The sequence below is a fragment of the Capricornis sumatraensis genome, chromosome 21, assembly GCF_032405125.1.
Source record: "Capricornis sumatraensis isolate serow.1 chromosome 21, serow.2, whole genome shotgun sequence".
Lineage (NCBI taxonomy): Eukaryota > Metazoa > Chordata > Mammalia > Artiodactyla > Bovidae > Capricornis > Capricornis sumatraensis.
In genome coordinates, this window is record NC_091089.1 from 39,682,672 (window position 1) to 39,705,893 (window position 23,222).

General features: G+C 38.4%; 1 protein-coding gene across 1 annotated transcript in view; it reads left to right on the forward strand.

Annotated features, from left to right (window-relative positions):
- Positions 1-19,936, forward strand: part of NDC80 (NDC80 kinetochore complex component) — a 34,140-nt gene extending 14,204 nt beyond the window's left edge. The window contains exons 10-17 of the mRNA XM_068993947.1: positions 505-649; positions 2,065-2,270; positions 5,940-6,092; positions 8,282-8,371; positions 15,829-15,921; positions 16,432-16,562; positions 17,346-17,448; positions 19,647-19,936. Of these exons, the coding sequence (XP_068850048.1) occupies positions 505-649; positions 2,065-2,270; positions 5,940-6,092; positions 8,282-8,371; positions 15,829-15,921; positions 16,432-16,562; positions 17,346-17,448; positions 19,647-19,784 (1,059 nt within the window). The 3' untranslated portion in view covers positions 19,785-19,936. The remainder of the gene's footprint in view (positions 1-504; positions 650-2,064; positions 2,271-5,939; positions 6,093-8,281; positions 8,372-15,828; positions 15,922-16,431; positions 16,563-17,345; positions 17,449-19,646) is intronic.
- Positions 19,937-23,222: the final 3,286 nt, after the last annotated feature.

Below are 23,222 nucleotides of genomic sequence, written 5' to 3' on the forward strand. Positions count from 1 at the left end.
GTTCAGAATATGATGAAAGAATCTTATCTACTTACATCAGATCAAAAGGATCTTTAGAACAAGGTCCCCATGTTACATACCTCATGGGAGCACCAACAAGAGGTCCTGAGCTTTGTAATCCATGGAAAGAGAATGATAACGAGTTTGTATAATATATTGTATGCTGAGGGATTTCTAAAAGCTAAATGATGATGTCCAGATATCTAATGTTATTTTGTGTATTATGATACTGAAATGTTCTATAAAGTAACAGATTTTTAAATGTTTGTGCTTTTTCAATCTGGCCCTTGACTTTTTCTATCCCAAATTGGCTTCTGAAAAATACTCCTTCCAATTGGGTAATAACAGTAAACTCCCCTTTTAGTTCTTTTTGACTCCCTCTAAAAATGAAAAGAAAACTCTAATTTACCTTTCTTTAAGATGAATTTGAATATTGCTTTACTTTCAAGTAAAGTATGAAATGATTATTGACAAGAATAACTTCATACTCTTTTTCTTTTAAAGAATCGCCTAGAGTCATTGAGAAAACTGAAAACTTCTTTACAAGCAGATGTTCAGAAGTATCAGGCATACATGAGCAATTTGGAGTCTCATTCAGCCATTCTTGACCAGAAATTGAATGGTCTCGATGAAGAAATTTCTAGAGTAGGTAAGCACAACTAGTGCTGAAAGTTCATTTAGACTGGGGTGGGAGCATGCATGGGACTTAGCACATACAGAGCAGTCTTTGTCATCCATACCTTTTTGCCTCTTAATGGTAAATGTTGGTAGCAGGCCACCAAGTTTTTAGTGACTTCTATATTCGTTTCCTGAGGTTGCTGTAACAAATTACCACAAACTTGGTGACTTAAAACAGTGGAAATTTATCCACTCACAGAAGGCTAGAGTCTGGAAATTGGCAGGGCCACACCTTCTCTGAAGACCCTGTGGGAGAGCCCATTCCTTGCCTATTCCAGCTTCTGGAGTCCGATGGCATTCCTGAGACTGTGGCCACGCCACTCCAGTCTCTGCCTGCATCTACATACTGCCTTCTCTGTGTGCATGTGTCTCTTCTGTCTGTGTTAATTCCTCTCTGCCTGTCTTTTCAGAACATGTATGACCTTTAGGGCCCACTTCAATAATCCAGGATAATCTCCTTACTGCAAAATACTTAATCCCATCTGTGAAGACTCCTTGTCCAAATAAAGTATTGATTACAGATTCCAGGGTCTGGGACTTCACGTCTTTGGGTGACCATGATTCAACCTACTATACCTTCTAACATGTTTTCAGATACCTGACTCTTTGAAGCCAAGAGGGACCTAATCTAAGAACATATGCTGCCTGAACATAAACATATCTTCAGTTCCACCTTGTAATTACTATGCCAGGTTTTTAAATCTTAGCCAGCCTCAGTCTGCTATATTTGCCTTATCTTCTATCACTGTCAGTACCTCCTAGGCTACTCCACAGCTTAACCTGATTGAAAATAACATGAAAAGATGCTATAAAAGCCCAACTAAAGAAAGTTTGTTTATATCTTGTGTGCTCCTAACCTTGGTTTCATAAACAGATAATAGATCTTAATCATAAAACTGAAAATACTGTGGCCCATGAATTGCTTCTATGGGATGCTTCTATGGTGCCAGAAGTAGCACAAAGAAAGATATCTACACGTCACAGAGCCATTGGCTGGCAGTTTACAAAATAAATAGCTATGTGGACCTACTTTACTATTTTTCCAGGTCTCTGCCTAGTTTGATTTTATTCTTTCAAGGGTTTTACAACTGTGTCTGTCTCGTGTAGGAATTATGTAGATACTCCTTAGGCTATTTGATTTAACTCTTGTTCTTTGGAATATTGATCATCTGTCGTATCAAGGACAGTAATTATCTGTCCTCAATAAATAAATTGATTTATTTTTTTCCAAGTAAGTCTGATTACATATATTAGCTTTGCTCTACATCAACTCTTTAAATAGTTCACACTTGACCACTAATATTTGTTCTCCATAATGACAAGGAAATTTAGACATCTTAATCAACTAGAATTGAAGGAACTTAATTTATTTCTTTTGCAATGCAGAACTAGAATGTGAAACAATGAAACAGGAGAATTCTCAACTACAGAATATTGTTGACAACCAGAAGTACTCGGTTGCAGACATTGAGAGAATAAATCATGAAAGAAATGAATTGCAGCAGACCATTAATAAATTAACCAAGGACCTAGAGGCTGAACAGCAGCAGTTGTGGAATGAGGAGCTGAAATATGCCCGAGGCAAAGAGACGGTATGTCTTACCATTCCCAGAGCAGCACCTCCTCAGAACTTACCTTTGTGAAGGTCCCTCCCAATTTAGAAGAACTGAGTGAGTAGAATAAATTGGCTAAAGAGGTAAAACTTTTCAGCATTGACATTTTACTAAAACCAGACTCATCCCTTCATGTCAATTCAGTAACAGCCCAATTTCTCGGTCATACTTAAGATAGCCTGTATTTTCCAATAGTGAACCAAGAAATGAACAAAAAATGTCTCTAAGGCCGTGGAAATAGTTTTCATAAGTCCCAGGCCTTTTATTCTAGAAGTGGACGAGTCACTTCTTCATTTACGTCCTCACTGCTCAGACATGTGTTTAACATCTGCTGTGTACCACTTACCATGTCGGGTGCAGAGGGAGGATAAAACGACATAGGAACTCAAGAAACTGCCGTTCTAGTTGACATTTCTCTACCATGAGATCAGACCTCCACTGCATACTGAGGAAGCCTATAGTACACGTGAACAACATTTTGGTGTGCATAGTGTAGGGTGATGGATGCGGTGGTTTTCAGAAAGGCTTCCTTGCAGATGTAAGACCTGAGCTGAATGGGGAATGTGAGGAGGGAGGATTAGCCTGGCCAGGTTGGGGAGCCAGCAAGTGACATGTGTGGGGAAGTTAGGGAGGAAGCAGCACCAGGGACACTGCTGTCCTGAGCTTTCCATGTGGCTAGAGCCTAACAGCAAGGGATGTGGCATGAAGATGAGACTCAAGGATGAGAAAGACCAGATGGTGAACATCCTTTTCACGTTTAGAAGCTCAGACTTTATCCTGAAAGCTCCAGGAGGCAGACCATTAATATGTTAAATACATAAGATCGCATTTCAGAAAGATCTCATTTTTGATAATGTGAAAAATGGATAGAAGGAAGCAACGCAGTCAGATAAGAATCTGTGGGAAGTAATTGGTAGAAATTACAGGCTGAAGTTTAGATAACGCTAGTGGAGATTCAAAGAAATGGGTGGATTCTGTCTGTTTAGGAGGTAGAATGAATAAGGAGATGAAAAGAAGGGAGCCAACACCAGGGTCTGGTTTGAGTGATGGGGCAGGCAATGAGTAGTAGTATTCACTTAGGAAAAGAAGAGATAGAGAAGTTGGCAGTCAGGAGTGGAGATGGTAAGCTAGACCTGTTGTGCCCATGCAGCATTTAAATGAAAATATCTTACAGACTATTTTACATGGGCCTGTATTGCAGCATTAAATACCTGGGTTTGCAGTATAGATTTGGTAAAAATCTGTATATATAGTCATTGGAGCCACAGGGTAGACGAATTCACCAAGGAAGAATACAGAGGAGGAAGATAGAACTCTGGAAATACAAGTATCTTGGGAGTGGACAGAGGCCCCTTAAGAAAGGCCTGAAAGGAAGTAGGTTCTCCATTCCCCTACCAGGGATTGAATCTGCATCCCCTGTATTGGAAGGGCAGGGCTACCAGGGAAGTCCTGGAAAGCACTGTCTTTTAAAAAAGGCTCCTTTAAGTATCTATGTTTGTCTATGGGGGCAGTGCGGGTTTTTCACCCTGATCATATTGTGAAGTTCATTATAAGCATAATGAAACAGCTTCTTGGTCAGGTTTTAACTGTTTTACATTATTAAAAATCTGTATTTTACACAGCTGCATATGCACAATTCAGCCTGAGCAATAAGCACTGCCTCATTTTTTGAGCCATTTCAGCAGATTTTTGCTTTGCCTTAATTATCTGTGCTCCCTTGTACTCCTGACCTGCTCATCTCTGTCCCTGTGTATAAAAGAGAAAAATATGCATTTCTAAGAACCAGCCAGTGATGGTAATCGCAAAGGTCTTTGAACCTAGAATTTGGTAAACCTTTATTGTAGCCCTGGGTTTACCAGCACATGTTTATGTGACCTCAGCACAACATCTGACTTCTCAGAGTCTCAGTTCCCTTATTTACAAACTGAAGTGTGATTAGACCAGGTCGGTGAACCTGAAATGTCACTTCAACAGTTATTAGCACATTTTACCTCTCAAGCACTGTGTGGGAGAGAGGAAGTTGTGAATCTCTAGACTAGGTGAACTCTGTTTAACTAGCTCAGACTAGCTGTATGAGTGCTGTTTTTGATTTGGAGGATCAGGCTGAAAGAAGAAAATTACCCAGGAAGTGGGTAAACAGTGGCCTAATGAGGGGCCAGTTGGGCCATGGTCAGTGAGAAGAAAACCTTAGGGTACTGAGTAGGAGAGATTAAAGAATGGAGGCAAAATACTGAAGTCCAGCATAAAGAGTCCACCCCTTAGTTTTTTTTCCAAACTGATTTGTATCCCACCCACCACCTCTGACTGGGAGTCCCCTTCTGGAGCTCTTTGCTGAGGTGGGCATTGAGGCTACCTCCAGACTCTTGAGGAGAAATGTGATGCATGTTCTCTGTCTGAGCTGGTTGGGGGAAGGAGAAATGTGTCTCCTTCTGCTGTCCCCACAGTCTGGCAGGATGGAGCACATGGCCTTGTGAAAACTGCTTTATTACAGCAGCAAAATCCTAGTGAAAAACAGTAATTCCTAGGATTATTTAGTATAAGGCCAGAGAGAACTCCATACCTTAGTCATCCCTGGAGAGCTACTGTATTACAAATTATAGTAATTGAAATGATTTCCTGATTTATTAATATGAAATCTTAAATTTTGCATATAAGTGTTGCTTTTAAGTTTTTGGAAATTGAAGATTATTTAAGCACGTTCTGATAGGTACTTTTGTCCTTGCCTTCTTTCAAAGTATTCATTTTATAGATGGTAACTATATGAAAACAAATTGCCTAGACTCTGCAGGTTCGTTTATTTCATCAGATACTGAGTACTCTGTGCCAAGTACTGTTCTAGTCGCAAGGGGTGCAACTGCTCTCATGGAGCCTGCTTTCAGGTGATGGAGACAAACACATGAATAATCTCTCTCAGGCGGTAACACGTGCTCTGAAGGGTAAAGTAAGAGGGTAGAGAAATTGGGGGTGTCATGTTAGAGGGAAAGCCTGCTGATGACGTAATTTGAACAGAACCCTGAACGGAGGGGAAAAGACCAGAAAATGTGGAATGTGTTAGTAAAATATTTTTATCAAAACAGTTGAAATAACATTCAGAGACTTGAGTGACTACAGTTCACTCATTTTAAATAAATGTTTTATTTTGTACATTGACAAAGCTAAGGTTTGTTCCCGTGTCATAATTTTTCTGTCTGGTACTTTAAAAAGTGAATTTTAGTTAATACCTCAACATGGGACTTTTATTCCAAACTCCTTATCAGATAGATGGAGGAACAGTAGTATTTTGTTGTTGTTATTCAGTCACTAAGTCATGTCCGACTCTTTGTGACCCCATGGGGTGCAGCAGACCAGGCTTCATTGTCATTCACTATCTCCCAGAGTTTGCTCAAACTCATGTCCATTGAGTTAGTGATGCTGTCTAACCATATTGCTTACTAATTAATTATGGTGTTAAAACTATCTTAAGATTTAGTGTGAATAAAATCTTTCATTCTTTATATTTTAAAACTGCTACTGTTACTACTAAAAATGCCAACTTTAAAACTAATGAAAAACACATAGTCTTGAGTAAAGCCACACAAAAAAATGCCAATTGAAAACCATATGGAATGGAACTGTTTCAGTATTTCTTTTTGTGTTCTCTTCTTACAGATTGAAACACAATTAGCAGAGTATCATAAATTGGCTAGAAAATTAAAACTTATCCCTAAGAGTGCTGAAAATTCCAAAGGTTATGACTTTGAAATTAAGTTTAATCCTGACGCTGGTGCAAACTGCCTTGTCAAATACAGAGCTCAAGTTTATGTACGTAATCGTGAGTACTTCAGAAGGTTTTTAAGTGATATGATTGATGTCTGCTCATAATATTTATAACCAACAGTTTAAACTTCAGCAGGTCCATAACTCAGGACTAAATGTAGAAATAAAACACTGAAACTTGCCCTCTTTCTTCCTGGCAGTAGACCTCTGCTCTCTGTTGTACCTTACTCTTCGAATTATAAAGCCTCATCTTCCCTGTCTTCCTCTAAAAGATTTGATTATATATTAAAGTAGATGCAAGGATTATTAAGACAAAAGTGAGACCTGATGCTTGCTCTCAAGTTGCTACTACTCATCTCAAGGGAGAAAGACAAAATACTTTATACATGCTTTATTAGAAGTCTTTACAAGATATACTAACAAGATCAGTTCTTCTCAATTGAGAGAAGTCTCTACAGCAATGGTGAACCTGGAATGAAATCTTCAAAGATGCGATATTTATGGGGTGATCTGTGGAAAGGTTTCAGGCACAAGGACACAAAGGAAGGCATGAAGTATAGCAGAGCACTAAGTACCACCAGCGGCCAATAATCAGAGTACTGTACATAATTTTCAAATATGACCAAGGATGTAATTTGAGGAAGAAAAATTTTAAGTGCCCCCTCAAAATGTTAATTTTCAAAATAGTTTTTAATATAAGAATGTCAAAGTCTAAAACCGTGTGTCTTTTTCTCTTAAGAATCATTCATTCATTCCATGAATTATTAATTGAGTATCAACTATATTCCATACCAGCTAGATGCTGAGATAAAATACCCAGAAAGAGGAATTCCCTGGTGGTCCAGTGGTTAGGATTCAGCATTTTCACTGTCAGGTCCAGGTTAAATCTCAGGTTGGGGAACTAAAATCTCTTGAGCTGCACAGCACACCAAAAAAAAAAAAACACATGTAAAGACACATTCCCTGCTTTCCATATTGCAGATTATGGGCAGACAGAGTTTGATTAATATAAGCTCATTTTCAATAGAAAAAAATGCATCCAATGAACATTTAATCTTTTACTCTAATGTTTCTCAAACAGCTGCTTGGTAGGTAGGCAGATAGAGTTTACTCACCTGCATTTTGAGTAGTTTGATGTGTTAGTGCAAGAAAACAATTTCTGGATCAAATTACTGTAGAAAAAATTACCCAATGCAAGAAGAATGCATATGCTCAGAAAAGAAGAATCTTTTCTTTGCCCCCTAGAAATAGGACAATAAAAATAGCATCAAGAAGATGCAGCCCCAACTGTCTACCAAGAAGTAGTATTTGGAGAAAGGTTCTTTGGTTTTGAAAACATGTAGAGTTTTCCTTTGGAGCGATGAGATTGTTACAGAGTGAGAGTACCTTGTGAACGTACTAAACACCGTGGAGTTGTGTACTTTAGAAGAGTTGTGGGCAAGAGAACGCCTCCCTCCTGCCGCCCAGTTTTGGCAAGCCAACTTGAGCAATCACCAGCTGGAAAACCGTGGCCACTGAGAAATCCTGGGACATCAGACAAAGGCAGGCGTAAGCTAAGCTTTCTTACCTTGTCAGCCTCCTAGACCTCAGACTGAAAAAGCCGGTGGAAGGGAAAGTGGTCAGAGCCCCTTTTCTCTCACTCTTCTGTTAAGTCCTGCCACAGGAACTAAGGAAAAGTAGACAGGGAAATTGCCCTCTCCCTGACAGGGTCCAGATCTTCCTCGTTCCGTCTGCAGCCTCAGTCCTGCTTTGCGCGGCTTCTACATCCAGTCGTTGTTGGTGGACAGTCATCATGTTTCAAGTCTTCTGCTATTACAACAGTGTTAGAATGAGGAGCAAAAAAATGAAGAAGAAATAAAATTATAAGGCTAAAGAATTGGAAAGGATTAAGGGGAAAACGATGCATCTAGAGAACAGAGCATAAAAATAAAACCTACATATAATTTGTTTGCAAGAAAGATAACATTAAACTACATGTACTTAAAGAATGTTTAAGCAATAGCAGTGAATTTCCAGAACAGAGAAGGCAATCTAGTATTTTGCAGGTATTCAGAACCAAAAGCAAGTTACAGTCTGTAGTTACGGAAATTCCAGTACAATTAGTTTTATTTTCTTATTGATGGTGTAGTAACTTAGATTTAAAACACCATGGCTTCACTTCTTATCTCCAAAAGATTCCTCATGAGAGAACTTTTTGAAATTATATGTAACCGGCCTTCCTATGTGTTTTATAGGCACCACTCAAGGAACTCTTGAACCAAACTGAAGAAGAAATTAATAAAGCTCTAAATAAAAAGATGGGTTTAGAGGATACTTTAGAACAAGTAAGTAATGAAACAGTTGTTATAAACAAACATAATGTTTTGTGGTTTCCAATTGCTAAGGAATGGATTTTTAATAAAATACGAAAAATGAGAGGTATACCCTTGACCTAGAAACACTTGAAGTAACTTTTTAAGTAACTTAAACATTCTAAGCTTCACATATCATTAATGATGAAGTGATAGGAAACTGAGTAAATCTCCCTTTTTTTCTAATGGCAAATCACCTCCTATAACTTGAGGTGATTTAGTAATATTCCTTTTTATAGTAAAAGGAAATTGAGATGACTACCTTAGAAGCGAGTATATATCATTTGCAGTTAGAAGCTAACTAGCTATGATAGATAAGAGACTTCCCTTTACCAGATTCTTCATTCAGGACCATTGAATTCAGGGAGATTCAACTTTAAATGCCTATAAAATTCTGTTTCTGAAAGTAGCTTCAGAAAATTCCTGCTTCTGAGATACTTGAAACATACAATCACCAATATAGCTGAGAAAGAAGACTATTGTATTCAATAACCTTTAGGGTGGGGTAAACTTTGTTATCCCCTGGAGAAGGAAATGGCAACCCACTCCAGTACTCTTGCCTGGAGAATCCCATTTGTTATAGTAGATTAAGAAAAGTTTAAAACTCTTCAAATACAAACAAAAGGTATTATTTACTTGGTTAGTACCTAGTCCCTCTTTTAAACACTGTGGACTGTAGCCTGCCAGGCTCCTCTGCCCGAGGGGACTCTCCAGGCAAGAATACAGGAGTGAGTTGCCTTGCCCTCCACCAGGGGATCTTCCCAACCCAGGGATCAAACCCAGGTCTCCCACATTGCAGGCGGATTCTTTACCATCTGAGTCACCAAGGAAGCCCATTTGTTTATATAACACCAAACAATTAAAGCAACCCCCTAGCTAATTCAACTCTTTGAGAACTATGTGTTCTGGCTAACAGATTTTAAGATACAAAAGAAATCCTATCTTTTCTGAGAAGCGTGTTAATTTTTTCTCATCTGAAAATAAAATCTATGCATTTCACAAATAACTTTGAAAGTAACGCACACTTTTTTTATGTTAACAAATTTTCATCAATACTTACTTTGTATTAGAAAGAGTTTTTCACACCTCCCACACCTAGAAAAAGTTGTTAGATAAGTGAAGAGTTTCATGATACTATTGTTATTATAATTTAGGGTTTCTACAAATGTATGGGTTTTGTGACTATCATAGTGTGGGGAAAAGATAAGAATTAGGACTGCTTTAAGGGGTGTGCCCCAGTGGTAATGATTATTTGAGGTGAAGTGTTAGCCCCCTTCAGTACACTTTCTCTCTGGCTGGAGTGGGCAGTAAACCTGAAGACTCAAAAAAGTATGAATTTCAAGCAATAGGAGCCTCTTGACTGAAATCTGTTTCAGACTACGTGAAACTTTTTAAAGGCTATAGGCAGGAAAATTTGGGCAAGGTAGGGAGGCAATTATGAAATGCCTACTATAGTTTAGGTACCATGTCAATGTCCCAAAGATTAATATAACCAAAGCTTATATGAAATATAAAGTCCCATTTGGGGAAGACTAACACATGCTATTATGCTAATCAGATTTGCTTTTTTTCTTTTTCCGGCAAGACTCCTTTGGTCATGGAATAAAGTGGCTGAGAGGGAAGGCAACTGAAATTAAGAGGTTAAGCTGTAGTACTCAAGTAGGAGATTATGGAAATGAAGGGAGGAAATGAAGAAAGGGGACAGGTTGAAGAAATGTTAAGGAGGCAGGACCTAAACATTTTGTGACTGAATGAATGCTAGGAGAGAAAGGAGGAGCAGCAGTAACTTCCATTTTTCTGGGGTGGGCAACATAGATTAGAAAGAAAATGAGGCTAGGAGTGGCCAGGGCAGTGCAGGAGATGTTGAGCTTGCTTTCCATGAGAGACAACCAAAAGGAAGCTGAAGCAATAGATTGAAAACATAAAAGGGATACTGGGTCTGAAGCCAGGGATGTGGGTGACATTTCTTAGAATATGTAGAAGAAAGTGGCAAAAGACTGGCAAAGGAAGGAAGTAGACAGAATAGTTGGAGAATAATCAGAAGAGGGAGGATACACTGTAAAAGCCAAGTAAAGAAGAAAGAGTGACCCTAACTAAACTTACTGTGGTAAAGAGTTCACAGTATATGAGAAGGATGTGAGAAGGGGCTCCCGTGGTGGCTCAGACAGCAAAGACTCTGCCTGCAATGCAGAAGACCCAGGTTCAAGCCCTGGGTCAGAAAGATCCCCTGGAGAAGGGAACCCACTCCAGTATTGTTGCCTGGAGAATTTCATGGACCAGAGAGTTCACAATATATACATAAATCATCTTGCTGTACATCTTAAACCCATGCAATGTTTTTTTTTTAAATTGAAGGATAATTGCTTTATAGTATTGCCTTGGTTTCTACCAAACATTGACGGGAAACAGCCATAGGTCTACCCATGTAAACCCATGCAACATTATATGTCAATTATATCTCAATAAAACTAGAAAAAAAGGGAGTGATCAGTGATGTCGTATGCTTCAGAGACTAAAAACTGAAACTATTTTTAACTTTTATAGTCGATTAACAATGTGATAGTTTCAGGTGAACAGCAAAGGGACTCAGCCATACATATACATGTATCCATTCTCCCCCAAACTCCCCTCCCATCCAGTCTGCCACATAGCATTGAGTTCCCTGTGCTATACAGTAGGTCCTTGTCTGTATAACAGTGTATACATGCCCATCCCAAACTTGCTAACTATCCCTTCCCTCCATCCTTCCCCTCAGCAACCTTAAGTTCATTTCTAAGTTTGTGAGTCTGTTTCTGTTTTGTAAGTTCATTTGTATCATTTCTTTTCAGATTCCACATTAAGAGATGTCATACAGTATTTCTCCTTCTGTCTGACTTCACTCAGTATGACAGTCTCTAGGTCCATCCTTGCTGCTGCAGATGGCATTATTTCATTCTCTTTAATGGCTAAGTAATATCCATGGTGTGTGTGTGTATATATATATACATACACTACATTTTCTTAATCCATTCCTGTGTCTGTGGACATTTAGTTTACTTCCATGTCTTGGCTATTGTAAACAGTGCTGCAATGAACATTAGGGTACTAAAACTATTTTTTGATTTGACAAGTAGTTTAACCAAGTTAAGATGGCATAAGATAAAATAGCAGTTTGAAATAGTAAAGGTTAAACAGAATAGCAAAACTAATCAATCTGATAAGTACTTTAAAATAATTCCCAAAATCATTCAAGAAAAAATGAGAAATGGATACTCTATAAATATGGAGGAAATTTACTTAAATTATGAAGTAATACAAAAATCTATCTTTAAGAAATTTTGCTTATAAGACTAGTTTAACCCTTATACCACAAAGATACCACAAAAGAAGAAAAACCAATCACACTTACGGATATAAGTATAAAGTTTAAATATTAGCAATTAAAATTTATTTAGCAAGTATTTTTTTAAGAGTCTGCTATATATGCCTGTACTATAATCGGTGTTGGTGATATAATATCTTTCTTTGCAAATTTTTATTTGTTTGGAAAGGTGGGCGTGAAAACAATTTTAACAAATTCATAAGATTTTTGGAGTATAAATACAGCATGTTGTGGATTCTCAGTACACCTACCTAAGATAAGCATAAGTTCTTTCTGAAGGAGGTGGTAGATGAGCTGAGTTGTGAATAACAAGTAGGAGTTGGCCAGTGGATACACAAAAGGATACAAACACAAACATACCTGCCTCTGAAGGCCCAGACACCAAAGACCATGATGTGTTAAAGAATTACCTTGAGTATAAGTAGGATAGGGAAGAAGCCTGGAAAAACCAAAACCTAATTCTGAAGAGACAGTTGTTCTTTCTTACTGGTAGAATTTTTATTCTGTAGGCAGCAGGTACCACTGAAGGTTTTTTAAAACCTGTGTATCTTAGTAAGCTTACAGTGTTGACATTCTGAAGAATACTTCAGGAGGTACCTATGACTGGAGACCTACAATTAAGAGACCTAACAGTATCCTGAGCCATAAATGGTTAGGAGGCAAACCAACGCTATTGCAGTGAGGATGGCGAACAGAGATTTAAAAGTTAACAGAATTGGTTAGGACTCTAAGCTCTCACTGGTGAGGGCCTAGGTTCCATCTCTGGTCAGGAAGCTAAAAATCCTGCAAGCTATGCAGCACTGCCAAAAAAAAAAATTCAAGCAACATTATTTAGTCATCCACTTGGATGTGAAGGTTAAGGAAGAGAGCGAGATTAAGAATGTCCAGGAGTCCAACTTTGGTATACAATATTAAAGAAAAGTTATTTATGATACTTGTTAGCAGTAGTAAGTTAGACTGTATTCAAGAGGGGCTATTACAGTGGAGTTTTGTAGTAGGTGAGAAAGACAGGGCTCATCCCAAATGCAACAGAGAAAAGTGGGAATTTATAGCCAAGGGGCAGGGTGGAGATCAGCAGCTGGAAATATCAGAGTTGGGGTATTCTGTCTAAGCACCATCCTAATAGGTTTCTTTCTGAAGGCCGGCCAAGGTGACGAGTCATCACCTGGAGCACGGCAGGGGATGAGGAATCTGATCAGAGATTCAGGATGGGAGATTCTGGTTTAAGTGACTTGGGCAGGATTCTTGCTTAAAATTGGATAACACAATGACAAACATGAAACCCCAAGGGTCAACCTAATTGAGAAGAGTTCAGAAGATCCTGAGTAGTTTGGTCAAAAAGAGATTCTTTGTCAGTGACGATATTCTATAACCTTGATGAAAAATATGAAGAAGGTTGTAGAACAGAATTTCAGGCTGGGATATGCTGTTGCAGGTCTCTGGGACGTCAAAGTAGAGAATGTCCAGTAGGCAGTTGGAGTTTGGAAATGATATAGATACAGGTAGATATTTTTAGCTTGCATGTAATTAACAGCCGGGAGATTCCCCAGGTATGAGAATGAGCAAGAGCTCTCCCAAGGGAGCAAATGAGAATAAAGCCAAAGAGAGACTACTAGGAGAACATCCAAAGTACAAGCAGAGAAAGAGAAATCTATTGAATTAGAAGGATCCCCCCACCACCCCACCCCCACCAAGACTTAAAGAGGAAATCAGGAGTTGCCATGATCTTAGAGACCAAGGAAGAAAGTTTCAATAGGGAGTGGTTAGTAACCACAGATCTTACTCAGATTAAGTCTGAAAAGCACATTGGCTTTAATCATAAAGATGTTCCTCCTGACATTTGCAAAAGCAACATGAACCAGAGGAGCTAGAAAGCATGTTACTGTGGAGTGTAAATGGTGCAAAGGAAGATACTATAATCCGAATAGGTTATTCTTCATGGGCTGCTACAAATCTATTGCAGATGTTTGAATCCGAGGAAAGGTGGTGACACTGTGGCTGAAAAATGGTGTGTGGGAAAGGTTTTTGGTTTTGGTGTGTGGTTTTTTTTTTGTTTTGTTTTTATGGGAGAGGGTTGTTTGGTTTTGAAGATGAGGGGGAGAGTTCAACGGGAAAAGGGTGAAGTTTAAAAAAGCAGGAGCAAAAGACCTTGATGGATTTGAATGTGGTATGAAGAAATACAAAGGCATGGGATCCAGAAAAGAGCTGAAGAGGTAACTTCTGTTCATGAAGAAAATGTGTGTCCTACATCCTTAAACTAACTGGAAGGAACAAGGAAAGGTCTCGTGTTGGTTGGTTGGTTGGTTGGACGCAAGAAGTGATGGAATTCCAGTCTAGTGGCTTCTATCAATTATAGAAGGAAAAAAATCATCTGATTGATGATGTCTTTGTTTATAAGTGACTTGAGAGCTAAGAAAGAAGGGAGGGAGGGAGGAAGTCAAATATTAATAGTTCTTAGGAGTTGCAGAATTATTGGCGACTTATTTTTAATTCCTCTCCTGTTTACTGCAGTGGAATGTGTACTCATAATCAAAAGTGGAGAGAGGAAATGTCTAATTAATTGGTAAAACTGACATGGCAAGAAGCGCTACTCAGTAAAAAGTAAACACATTTGACCAACCATGAGGGCCTAGGAGAAGTTTTGATTATTAGAGTTTCAATTTTGGTCTTACTGCAAGTGAATTTAATGAAGCAGTTTGTATGCTTCAGAAGTAGCATCTTTAGATTGGAAGCAAAGTTTATAGCTTCAGTAACTGGTCTTTCAAGTGTGAAAGGCAAGTGATGTAGAAAAAGTCCTTGGAGTTCTTTTTGAGTTCTGGACATATGCTAGTTGAATGATCTGAGTAAACTGCATTCTTTCCAGCCTACTTTTCAGTCTCTCATGAATAGGAAAGGAATGTCCCTTTTAAGGGACTTTGGATGACTGAGAAGTACTGTGTGCAAGAAAAAAAAAAGTACTGCAAGTTTCTTAAATAAGTTTAGTCATTTTACTATCCTACCTTTTACCAAATAACAATAGCGTCACTAAATTTTTCCCAAATCATGTTTTGTTTTAAATTTATGTATGTGTAGAATAATCCTTTTAAAGAAAGACATCAACTACTTTGTTTCCTGTTGCAAATACTGTCCTCTTGATCTAGCTGAAAAACATTCTGTATTAATTACCAATATCAGCACTTGTCAACAGGAAATGAAAGAAACACTTTTTTTTTTTTAGAAACACCTTTTTTCTTCCCCGTTTTGGTTTCAGCAGATCTTAAAGCTCAAACTTGAACAAGATTAAATGTTAACTTGATTACTCTTTGGAAGAATGCATGGACTATAACCAGTTAGCAAATATTATCAAATAAAATCAGTGTGAGTAGTTCTCTTTAACATCCCAGAAAGTGAACACACAAATGAAAGCCACATAACTAAAGTAGATGAAAATCTAAATAAAGTTAAGACTTCAAAACGGCAGGGGAAGGAGTGGGTGGGACGAAATGAGAGAGTATCATTGACAGAAATACACTACCATGTGTAAAATAGATAGTAGGAAGCTGCTGTATAGCACAGGGAACTCAGCTTGGTGCTCTGTGATGGCCTAAAGGGGTGGGATGGCGTGGGAGGGAAATGATACATGTATACATACAGCTGACTCATGTTGTACAGCAGACACTAACAACATTGTAAAGCAAATTCTGTTCCAATTTTAAAAATAAAACCTATCCATTAAATGAAAGAAAAAAACCTAGAGAGCAAAACAGTTTATATTTAAGGACTCTCACAGCTACAGAAAAACAGATATTGGTATCTTTATTTTACTGAGAAGCCGAATATTTTTACTCCTAACTAATGCCCTGCTATACCATTCTGCATTTAAATATTATATATATATTTTAAAATGCCTTCTTGAAATTAACTTTTCTTGGAAAAATACTAAATTTGTATGAGATGAAAGGTAAAAGTCCACAAGAACTAGAAGAAACAAAATGGTTGTTAGTTGATTGATAATACAAAAGTTTTATAACTTATTAAAAATTTTTTGATGTATAGTTATGATTTCTCAACCAAAGTTTTATTCCTCAAGTTAAGTACGATGATCACAGAAAGCAGAAGAAGTGTACGAACTCTGAAAGAAGAAGTTCAAAAGCTGGATGATCTTTACCAACAAAAAGTGAAGGTAAGAGTTTTGCCCATTTGTTTAGGTTCTCCAAAGCCATGTTGATAGACTAGGCACCTGTTCCGACATCAAGCTTAAATCTTTGAGCTATATCCTATATCTTGTCTACAATAGGCTTCTTTTTCAAAGTTTACTGTAAGGAGTTATTTTTTTTTCTAAAGAACTTTTTTCTGGATTTCCGCTATTTTACCATAGACCATGTTTAATATTCCACTACTACTTTATATTTACAGTTGTGATTCGGTATATTTCCTATATACAGGCTTGAAATTACTGCTAAATGAACGCAGTATAGGCCTGTTTGAAAGGTCACATTTACGTTTATAGTATAAAATTTCCAAAAGACCCTTTAAAGTCTTACCACGTGTAAAGCAGTAAACAGTCCTGTGAATACAAATGATGATGCAACCTGATTTTTTGAATGCTTGACATAAATGTTTGTTTTTCATCCCCCTGGAGTATATAGAATGTGAATATTGAAAAAACATAACTGTGAGTTTATCCTGATAGGAAGCTGAGGAAGAGGACAAAAAATGTGCCGATGAGCTGGAGTCCTTGGAGAAACACAAGCACCTGCTGGAGAGCGCAGTTAACGAGGGCCTCAGTGAGGCTATGAATGAGTTAGACGCTATTCAGCGGGAGTGAGTTCATCTCGCCGAGATCTGTGATGTGTATTTTCTGTTTAGTGATTTAACATTTTTATAAAACGAGACCTGGTTTATTTGCTTGGCTTTACATTATAGAGCTGGTCTGGGGAGGAGGAGGGTGAGTAGAACCGAATGAAGCAGAGCAGCTTCAGATACTTTCCCTGGATGGTACATTCTTCTCCCGTGACAGCTGTTGTCCCCTGTTACCCTTCCAGTCAGAAGAGAACTGAATAGTTATAATCCATAGGCTCTATGTTAATTTATATTCAAATACACTCAAAAAACTAAAAAAAAAAAAAATCTTTCAGTCTGGAACGACAATCCTTAAAATCCCTCTCTCTGTTTCCTTACTTGTAGCCTAGGTAGGATAGAAAAGTCAGGTGAAGGTGTTGGGGGCATATAGTTTTTGTTTATAGCTTGACTCCGAATGCCTAAAAGTAGGACTCCCAATTCCCTCCTTCATCTGTGTTTAGTGTCCCTGAAAGCATTTACATTTATAATCCTTTTGGAGACTCAGGTAAACAGTACACTCCCAAGTTTTATCTGTTAAAGCATGACGGTTTGGTGCCGTTCGGTGCTGTTGTTTGCATGGGATCTTTGGAAATGTTTTTATTTCTGTTTGATTGCAAACTAGACCTCTGTGAATTAGACACAGAGCAAGCAGAACATAGACAACCACAGCCTGGTTTTATTGAAATACGAAAAGAAGTGAGCTAGCAAGAGCTGACACATTAGGTTTTCTCCTAGACAGTTCACACACGAGTCTCTGTCCTACAGATACCAACTAGTCGTGCAGACCACAACTGAAGAGAGACGGAAAGTGGGAAATAACTTGCAGCGTCTTTTAGAGATGGTTGCTATACATGTCGGGTCTGTGGAGGTAAGTGTGTGAAGGTCTTTCCTACAATCTAAGAAAGCTTTTTCAAACTCTGATGTATTTCTGTTTTGCTTCTATAGAAATTAAATGATAATTTTTATTTCTCTGGAAAATATGATCTAGTTAAAATTTATCCGAAGAGTCCTGCATAGCAGTGTGTATTTTGTAGTAATCTGTTTTACATAGGTTTTTAACTAATGAATGACATACCCGTATATTGGTATATGATTCATCGATGAAAGAAGCACTGATGCATGCTACAACATGAATGAATGTCAAAAACATGATACTCGGTGAAAGATGCAAAAGTGCACATATTTATGACTCACTAATATAAAATGTCCCGAAAAGGCAGATCCACAGAGGCTGAAAGTAGATTTATGTTGCCAGGAGCTGGGGTGGGAATAAGGGCAGATGGGCACAAAGATTGTGGTGAAGGTTGTGTAACTTTGTCACTTGATTAAGATACTCTTCTTGTTCCTTAAGGCATGTTTGTTTTCATTGAGTTATAAATACAAAAAATAGCATAGCCCTTAATAAAAAATAAGTAATCTGCCTTATTTGCATAAGCAATATACAATGATATTTTATTACATCCAACAGTATATAATGATGTGGCAGGCCATATTCTACACACCAAAAACATATTAGTACATACAAGATTTAATTAAGATGAAGGCATGTTTTAATGACAAATATTTTTCCTGTTACAAAGCAAGAGTCAACTGAGTCAATCTGAAGATCAAATTGGCTTTATTCAGTGATTCATGTTTTGGGCAGCATCCCATGTGGCAGATAGAAAGGCGCTCCAGAAAAGACAAGGTTTTAAAAGTCAGAGGGGGTGGGACAAAGAAGTCATAAATTTAAACAGGGTTATTCAGGCAAGGTGGCAAAGTCACCTCCCTTTGTGGGACAGAGGTTCTATTAGGCAGATGACCTCACTGGTGCTAACCAGGAAATTCCAGAAGGACCAGTTACGATGACATTGCTGGGGAAGGTTGAAACTGCAGTTAGACTGAGTATTAAGTCCCACTTAGTGATGTAGGCTTAGCTAAAGTGATTCCATTTTGAGCCTGATTTTTTTTTTAACATTCCTTCCTGTTAATTTCATGTATGTAAACACAGAATAAAGTATTTTGGAAACATGAAATTTGCCTTATCTCCACCTTTCAAGTAGCTTGAAGGTTTAACAATAAAACTATCCCTATAACTTGCTGTGCAGAGCCCACAAACTAAAATCAATTGCTAAATCTAAAGATCCTTAGAAATGCACTAGGAGATAAAGTTGGGGGGGAGCTCATAATATGACATTAAAAGGTTTTCATTTGTTAGACAACAGAGCATGTGATCTTGTTCTTTCCTGAATGACATTGAACTTCTGCTCACTTGCTGGCCAGTGCTCTTTTCTGCTTAGTGGTAAAAACTAAGAAAAGCACCCTGCAATACTGCGTAAGAAAACCTGGGTTCTACCCACGTCTTCCTAGTTCCACCACTCAGTGTCTCCGTAACCTTTCATGGTTCCTGTTCTAGAGTTATTGTTCATCTGGAACACAGACCAGAAAATGATTTGAGTGGTTACATTTCTGGAGGTCAGAAGTCTAAAATGATCCCTTGGGGCTGCACTCCTTTCAGAAGTCACAAGTAGTCCTTGAGTTGTGGTCTCTTCCTCCATCTTCAAAACCAGTAACCCAGCATCATCTGTCCTCTCTAACCTCTCTTTGTCCTTATGTCTTCCTTCTTTGACTTCCACACAGCTGATTCCTTCTCACAAAGACCCTTACAATTACGCTGGCCCCACCAGGATCGTGCAGAATAACCTCCTTTTCTCAGAATCCTTAACTTGTTCACATCTTCAAAGTTCCTTTGACCATGTTACATAGCATTCATAGGTTCTGGTGATTAGGGCATGGAAAGCTTTTAGGAGTCTCTTCACCCTATCACACCTGGGAACAAACAAAAATTCATTAACAGTAAAAGGATACATAAATGTTGGTATATTCATTCAATAGAATATTATATAGCAGTACATGAATAAGCTATAGCTATACAAAAGAAGCACAGGAGGGACTGACCAGGTAGATGCAAGAGTATTCTGTTTATTCTTATTACAAATGTTGTGCTCTTATTTATAGATTTCACAATTAAACACTTTAAAAGAAATTGATGTTTTTACATTAACAATTGCTAATTGTTTCCATTAGAAACACCTTGATGAGCAGATTGCTAAAAATGATAGAGAGTGTAAAGAATACGCATCTGAAGATCTCTTGGAAAACATCAGAGAGATTGGAGACAAGTACAAGAAGAAAGCTGCTCTAATTCAGACTCTTGATGAATGAAGATAAAGGGTTGATGAAGCAAGAACTTTATTAACAGTGTAAATTTTGAAGTGTCCTTTGTAGGTCTGAAAAATCTTTAGCATATCCTATATCGCTCCTTACAATGAAGTCTTATGACCACATCTTCCCAAGCCCGTGAAATATTTTTATATCTTTTCTAAATGTAGTCATTTATATCTTTTCTAAATCTATGTGGAACCTGAAATTATGGTAACTTGTTGGATTGTTATATTTAGATATGAAAGACCAGTTGTATTATGTACCTGGAGTTAATAAATTGCCTCAATGCAGTGTTTTTCCCCTGATTTCTCTGCCTAACTTGACATGATTAGAAAAATCAGTATTTTGAGTGTAAGAATTTCAAAGTATAATTAAACCAGGAGTCAGCAAACTAATTGGACCAAATCTAATCACACCCATTCATTGATGATGACTGCTTTCCCCCTACAAAAGTTTAGGAATTTCCCTGGTGCTCCAGTAGTTGGGACTCTGTGCTCCCAATGCAGGGGGCACAGGTTCAATCCCTGGTTGGGGAACTAGGCTCCTATATGCCACACAGTGTAGCCAAAAAGAAAAAAGAGCAGAATTTATTGTGTGTGACAGAGCAGATGGCCTGAAAAGCCAAAAATGTGTACTATCCACCCCTTTACAGAAAGTTTGCCAGCCCCTGGGGTAAACTACACAGGTTGGCACTGACCGACTGACTGAAAACCTTTCCTAATCACTCTGGACACATGGTCAGACCCACTCTTTATCCAGAGCTGAGAAACTAAATTTCTTTCTGGATCCATACTATCTTTACTCTGAATTTTTCAAAGCCGAAGGATGTGGAATGTGAGAATCAGAAGAAATAATCTCATTCAACCCCTCTGGTTTTAGAGATGAAAATTTATTACTAGAGAAGTTCTGATTTCCCTCAGACCATGCCTCTTAGTGGCAGAAGCCCCCCTCAGCTTCCTGAATCTGCGCTCAATCCTGACCACAGGAGCCGGGAAACATGAATGTTCTGGATGGGGAGGGGGTCACGCTGGAAGGTGAGGTTTTAGGAACTTCCCTAGTGGTCCAGTGGTTAAGAATCCGATTTACAGTGCAGGGCATGTGGGTTCGATCCCTGGTTGGGAATCTAAGATGCCACATACTGTGGGGCAACTAACCCAGTGCCACAGCCACTGAAGCCCAAGAGCTCGAGCCTGAGCTCCACAAGAGAAGACTCCACACTGCAACTAGACAAAGTGCTCACACTACAACTAAGAACCCACCCACTGCAGTGAAGTGAAGACCCAAAATAATTATTTTTTAAAGAAGCTTCTTTGATAGGTCTAAATTGTTGGGAATCTCGAACTGGCATCCACCTCCGGTTGAACTTTCTATTCTTTTTATTCCAACTCCAATGCAAATCAGAATGAAAAGCATGATAAAATGAAACATAAGCAGTAAACAGAATGAGGCTCAGCAGATAATCTGCCTGCAATCCAGGAGACACAAGTTCAATTCCTGGGTCAGGAAGATCCCCCAGAGGAGGAAATGGCAACCCTCTCCAGTATCACTGCCTGGGAAATCCCATGAACAGAGCCTGGTGTGCCATAGTCCATGGGGTTGTAAAGAGTTGAACACCATTTCGCAACTAAGCACACACATATATACAGCATGGAATGTCTTTTAGGAAGGGCAGGGAGGGGCATTCAGCTTGGAGTGTCCAATCAAAGACAAGTCATCACTGGGAGATAATTAATAGGTATGGCAAGATTAATGGTTACTAATGTATTCAAGAATCTTGACTCTGACATCTAATAGAACTTTATTCAATGATGGAAATGTTATGTCTACACTAATCTGTGTGGTACCAGCCATATGAATCTACTGTGTACTCAGATGGTATATATATATATATATGACAAAATACATACTCAGGGCTGTGCCACTCAGAACATAGTATGGAAACAGCATCAGCATCACTGGGGAGCCCATTAAAAATGCAGACTGTTGGCCCCACCCCAAACCTACTAAATCAGAATCTGTACTTTTTGCAGTGTATTGACACAGACTTACATATTAAAACTTTTCTGAAGTTCTGGCATATATATATATATGTGTGTGTGTGTATATATATATATATATATATATATATATATCCTTCCATAAAATCATCCTCACAAGCTAATGAATATATCCATCACTGCTAAAATTTCCTTGTGGCCCTTTGCAGTCCTTCAGCCCCTACCTGACACCTGCCTGACACCCATCCCCAGGCAATCACTGATCTGCTTTCTGTTGCTTTAGTTTGCATTTTCTATAAATAGAATCATATGGTATGTACATTTTTGTTTCTTTCATAAAGCTGTGAGGTCCATGTTGCAATAGTTCATACCATTTCATTGATGAGTAGTGTTCCATTGTATGTATATATTGAGTTTCTTATTCATTTACCTGTTGATGGACATTTGGATTGTTTATAGTTTGGGCTATTTTATAAATAAAGTCATTATGAGGTTTCATGTACAGATGTTTGTATGGGCATATCCTTTCATTTCCCTTAGGTAAACACGTAGGAGTAGAATGGCTAGTTCCTATGTGGCAGGTGCATATTTAACTTTTGTGAAACTTAGAAAAGGTTTCCTAACATGGTTCCTCCCTGCAGTGTATGAGCTGCTTGTGTCCTTACAGTTGTATGGTTTTAATTTAGCCATCCTGAGGATATGTGGTTCTATCTATTTTGATATTAATTTGCAGTTCCCTCTTGATGAAAGTGAAAGAGAAGAGTGAAAAATTTGGCTTAAACCTCAATATTCAGAAAACGAAGATCATGGCATCTGGTCCCATCACTTCATGGAAAATAGATGGGGAAACAGTGGAAACTGTCAGACTTTATTTTGGGGGGCTCCAAAATCATAGCAGATGGTGATTGCAGCCATGAAATTAAAAGACGCTTACTCTTTGGAAGGAAAGTTATAACCAACCTAGACAGCATATTAAAAAGCAGAGCCATTACTTTGCCAACAAAGGTCCATCTAGTCAAAGCTATGGTTTTTCCAGTAGTCACGTATGGATGTGAAAGCTGGACCATAAAGAAAGCTGAATGCCAAAAAATTGATGCTTTTGAACTGTGGTGTTGGAGAAGACTCGAGAGTCCCTTGAACTCCAAGGAGATCCAACCAATCCATCCTAAAGGAAATCAGTCCTGAATATTCATTGGAAGGACTGATGCTGAAGCTGAAGCCCCAGTACTTTGGCCACCTGATGCGAAGAACTGACTCACTGGAAAAGACCCTGATGCTGGAAAACATTGAAGGCAGAAGGAGAAAGGGACGACAGAGGATGAGATGGCCTGAGTTGGATGGCATCACCAACTTGATAGACGTGAGTTTGAGCAAGTTTTGGGAGTTGGTGATGGACAGGGAAGCCTGGCATGGAGTCCTAGTCAGACATGACTGAGCAACT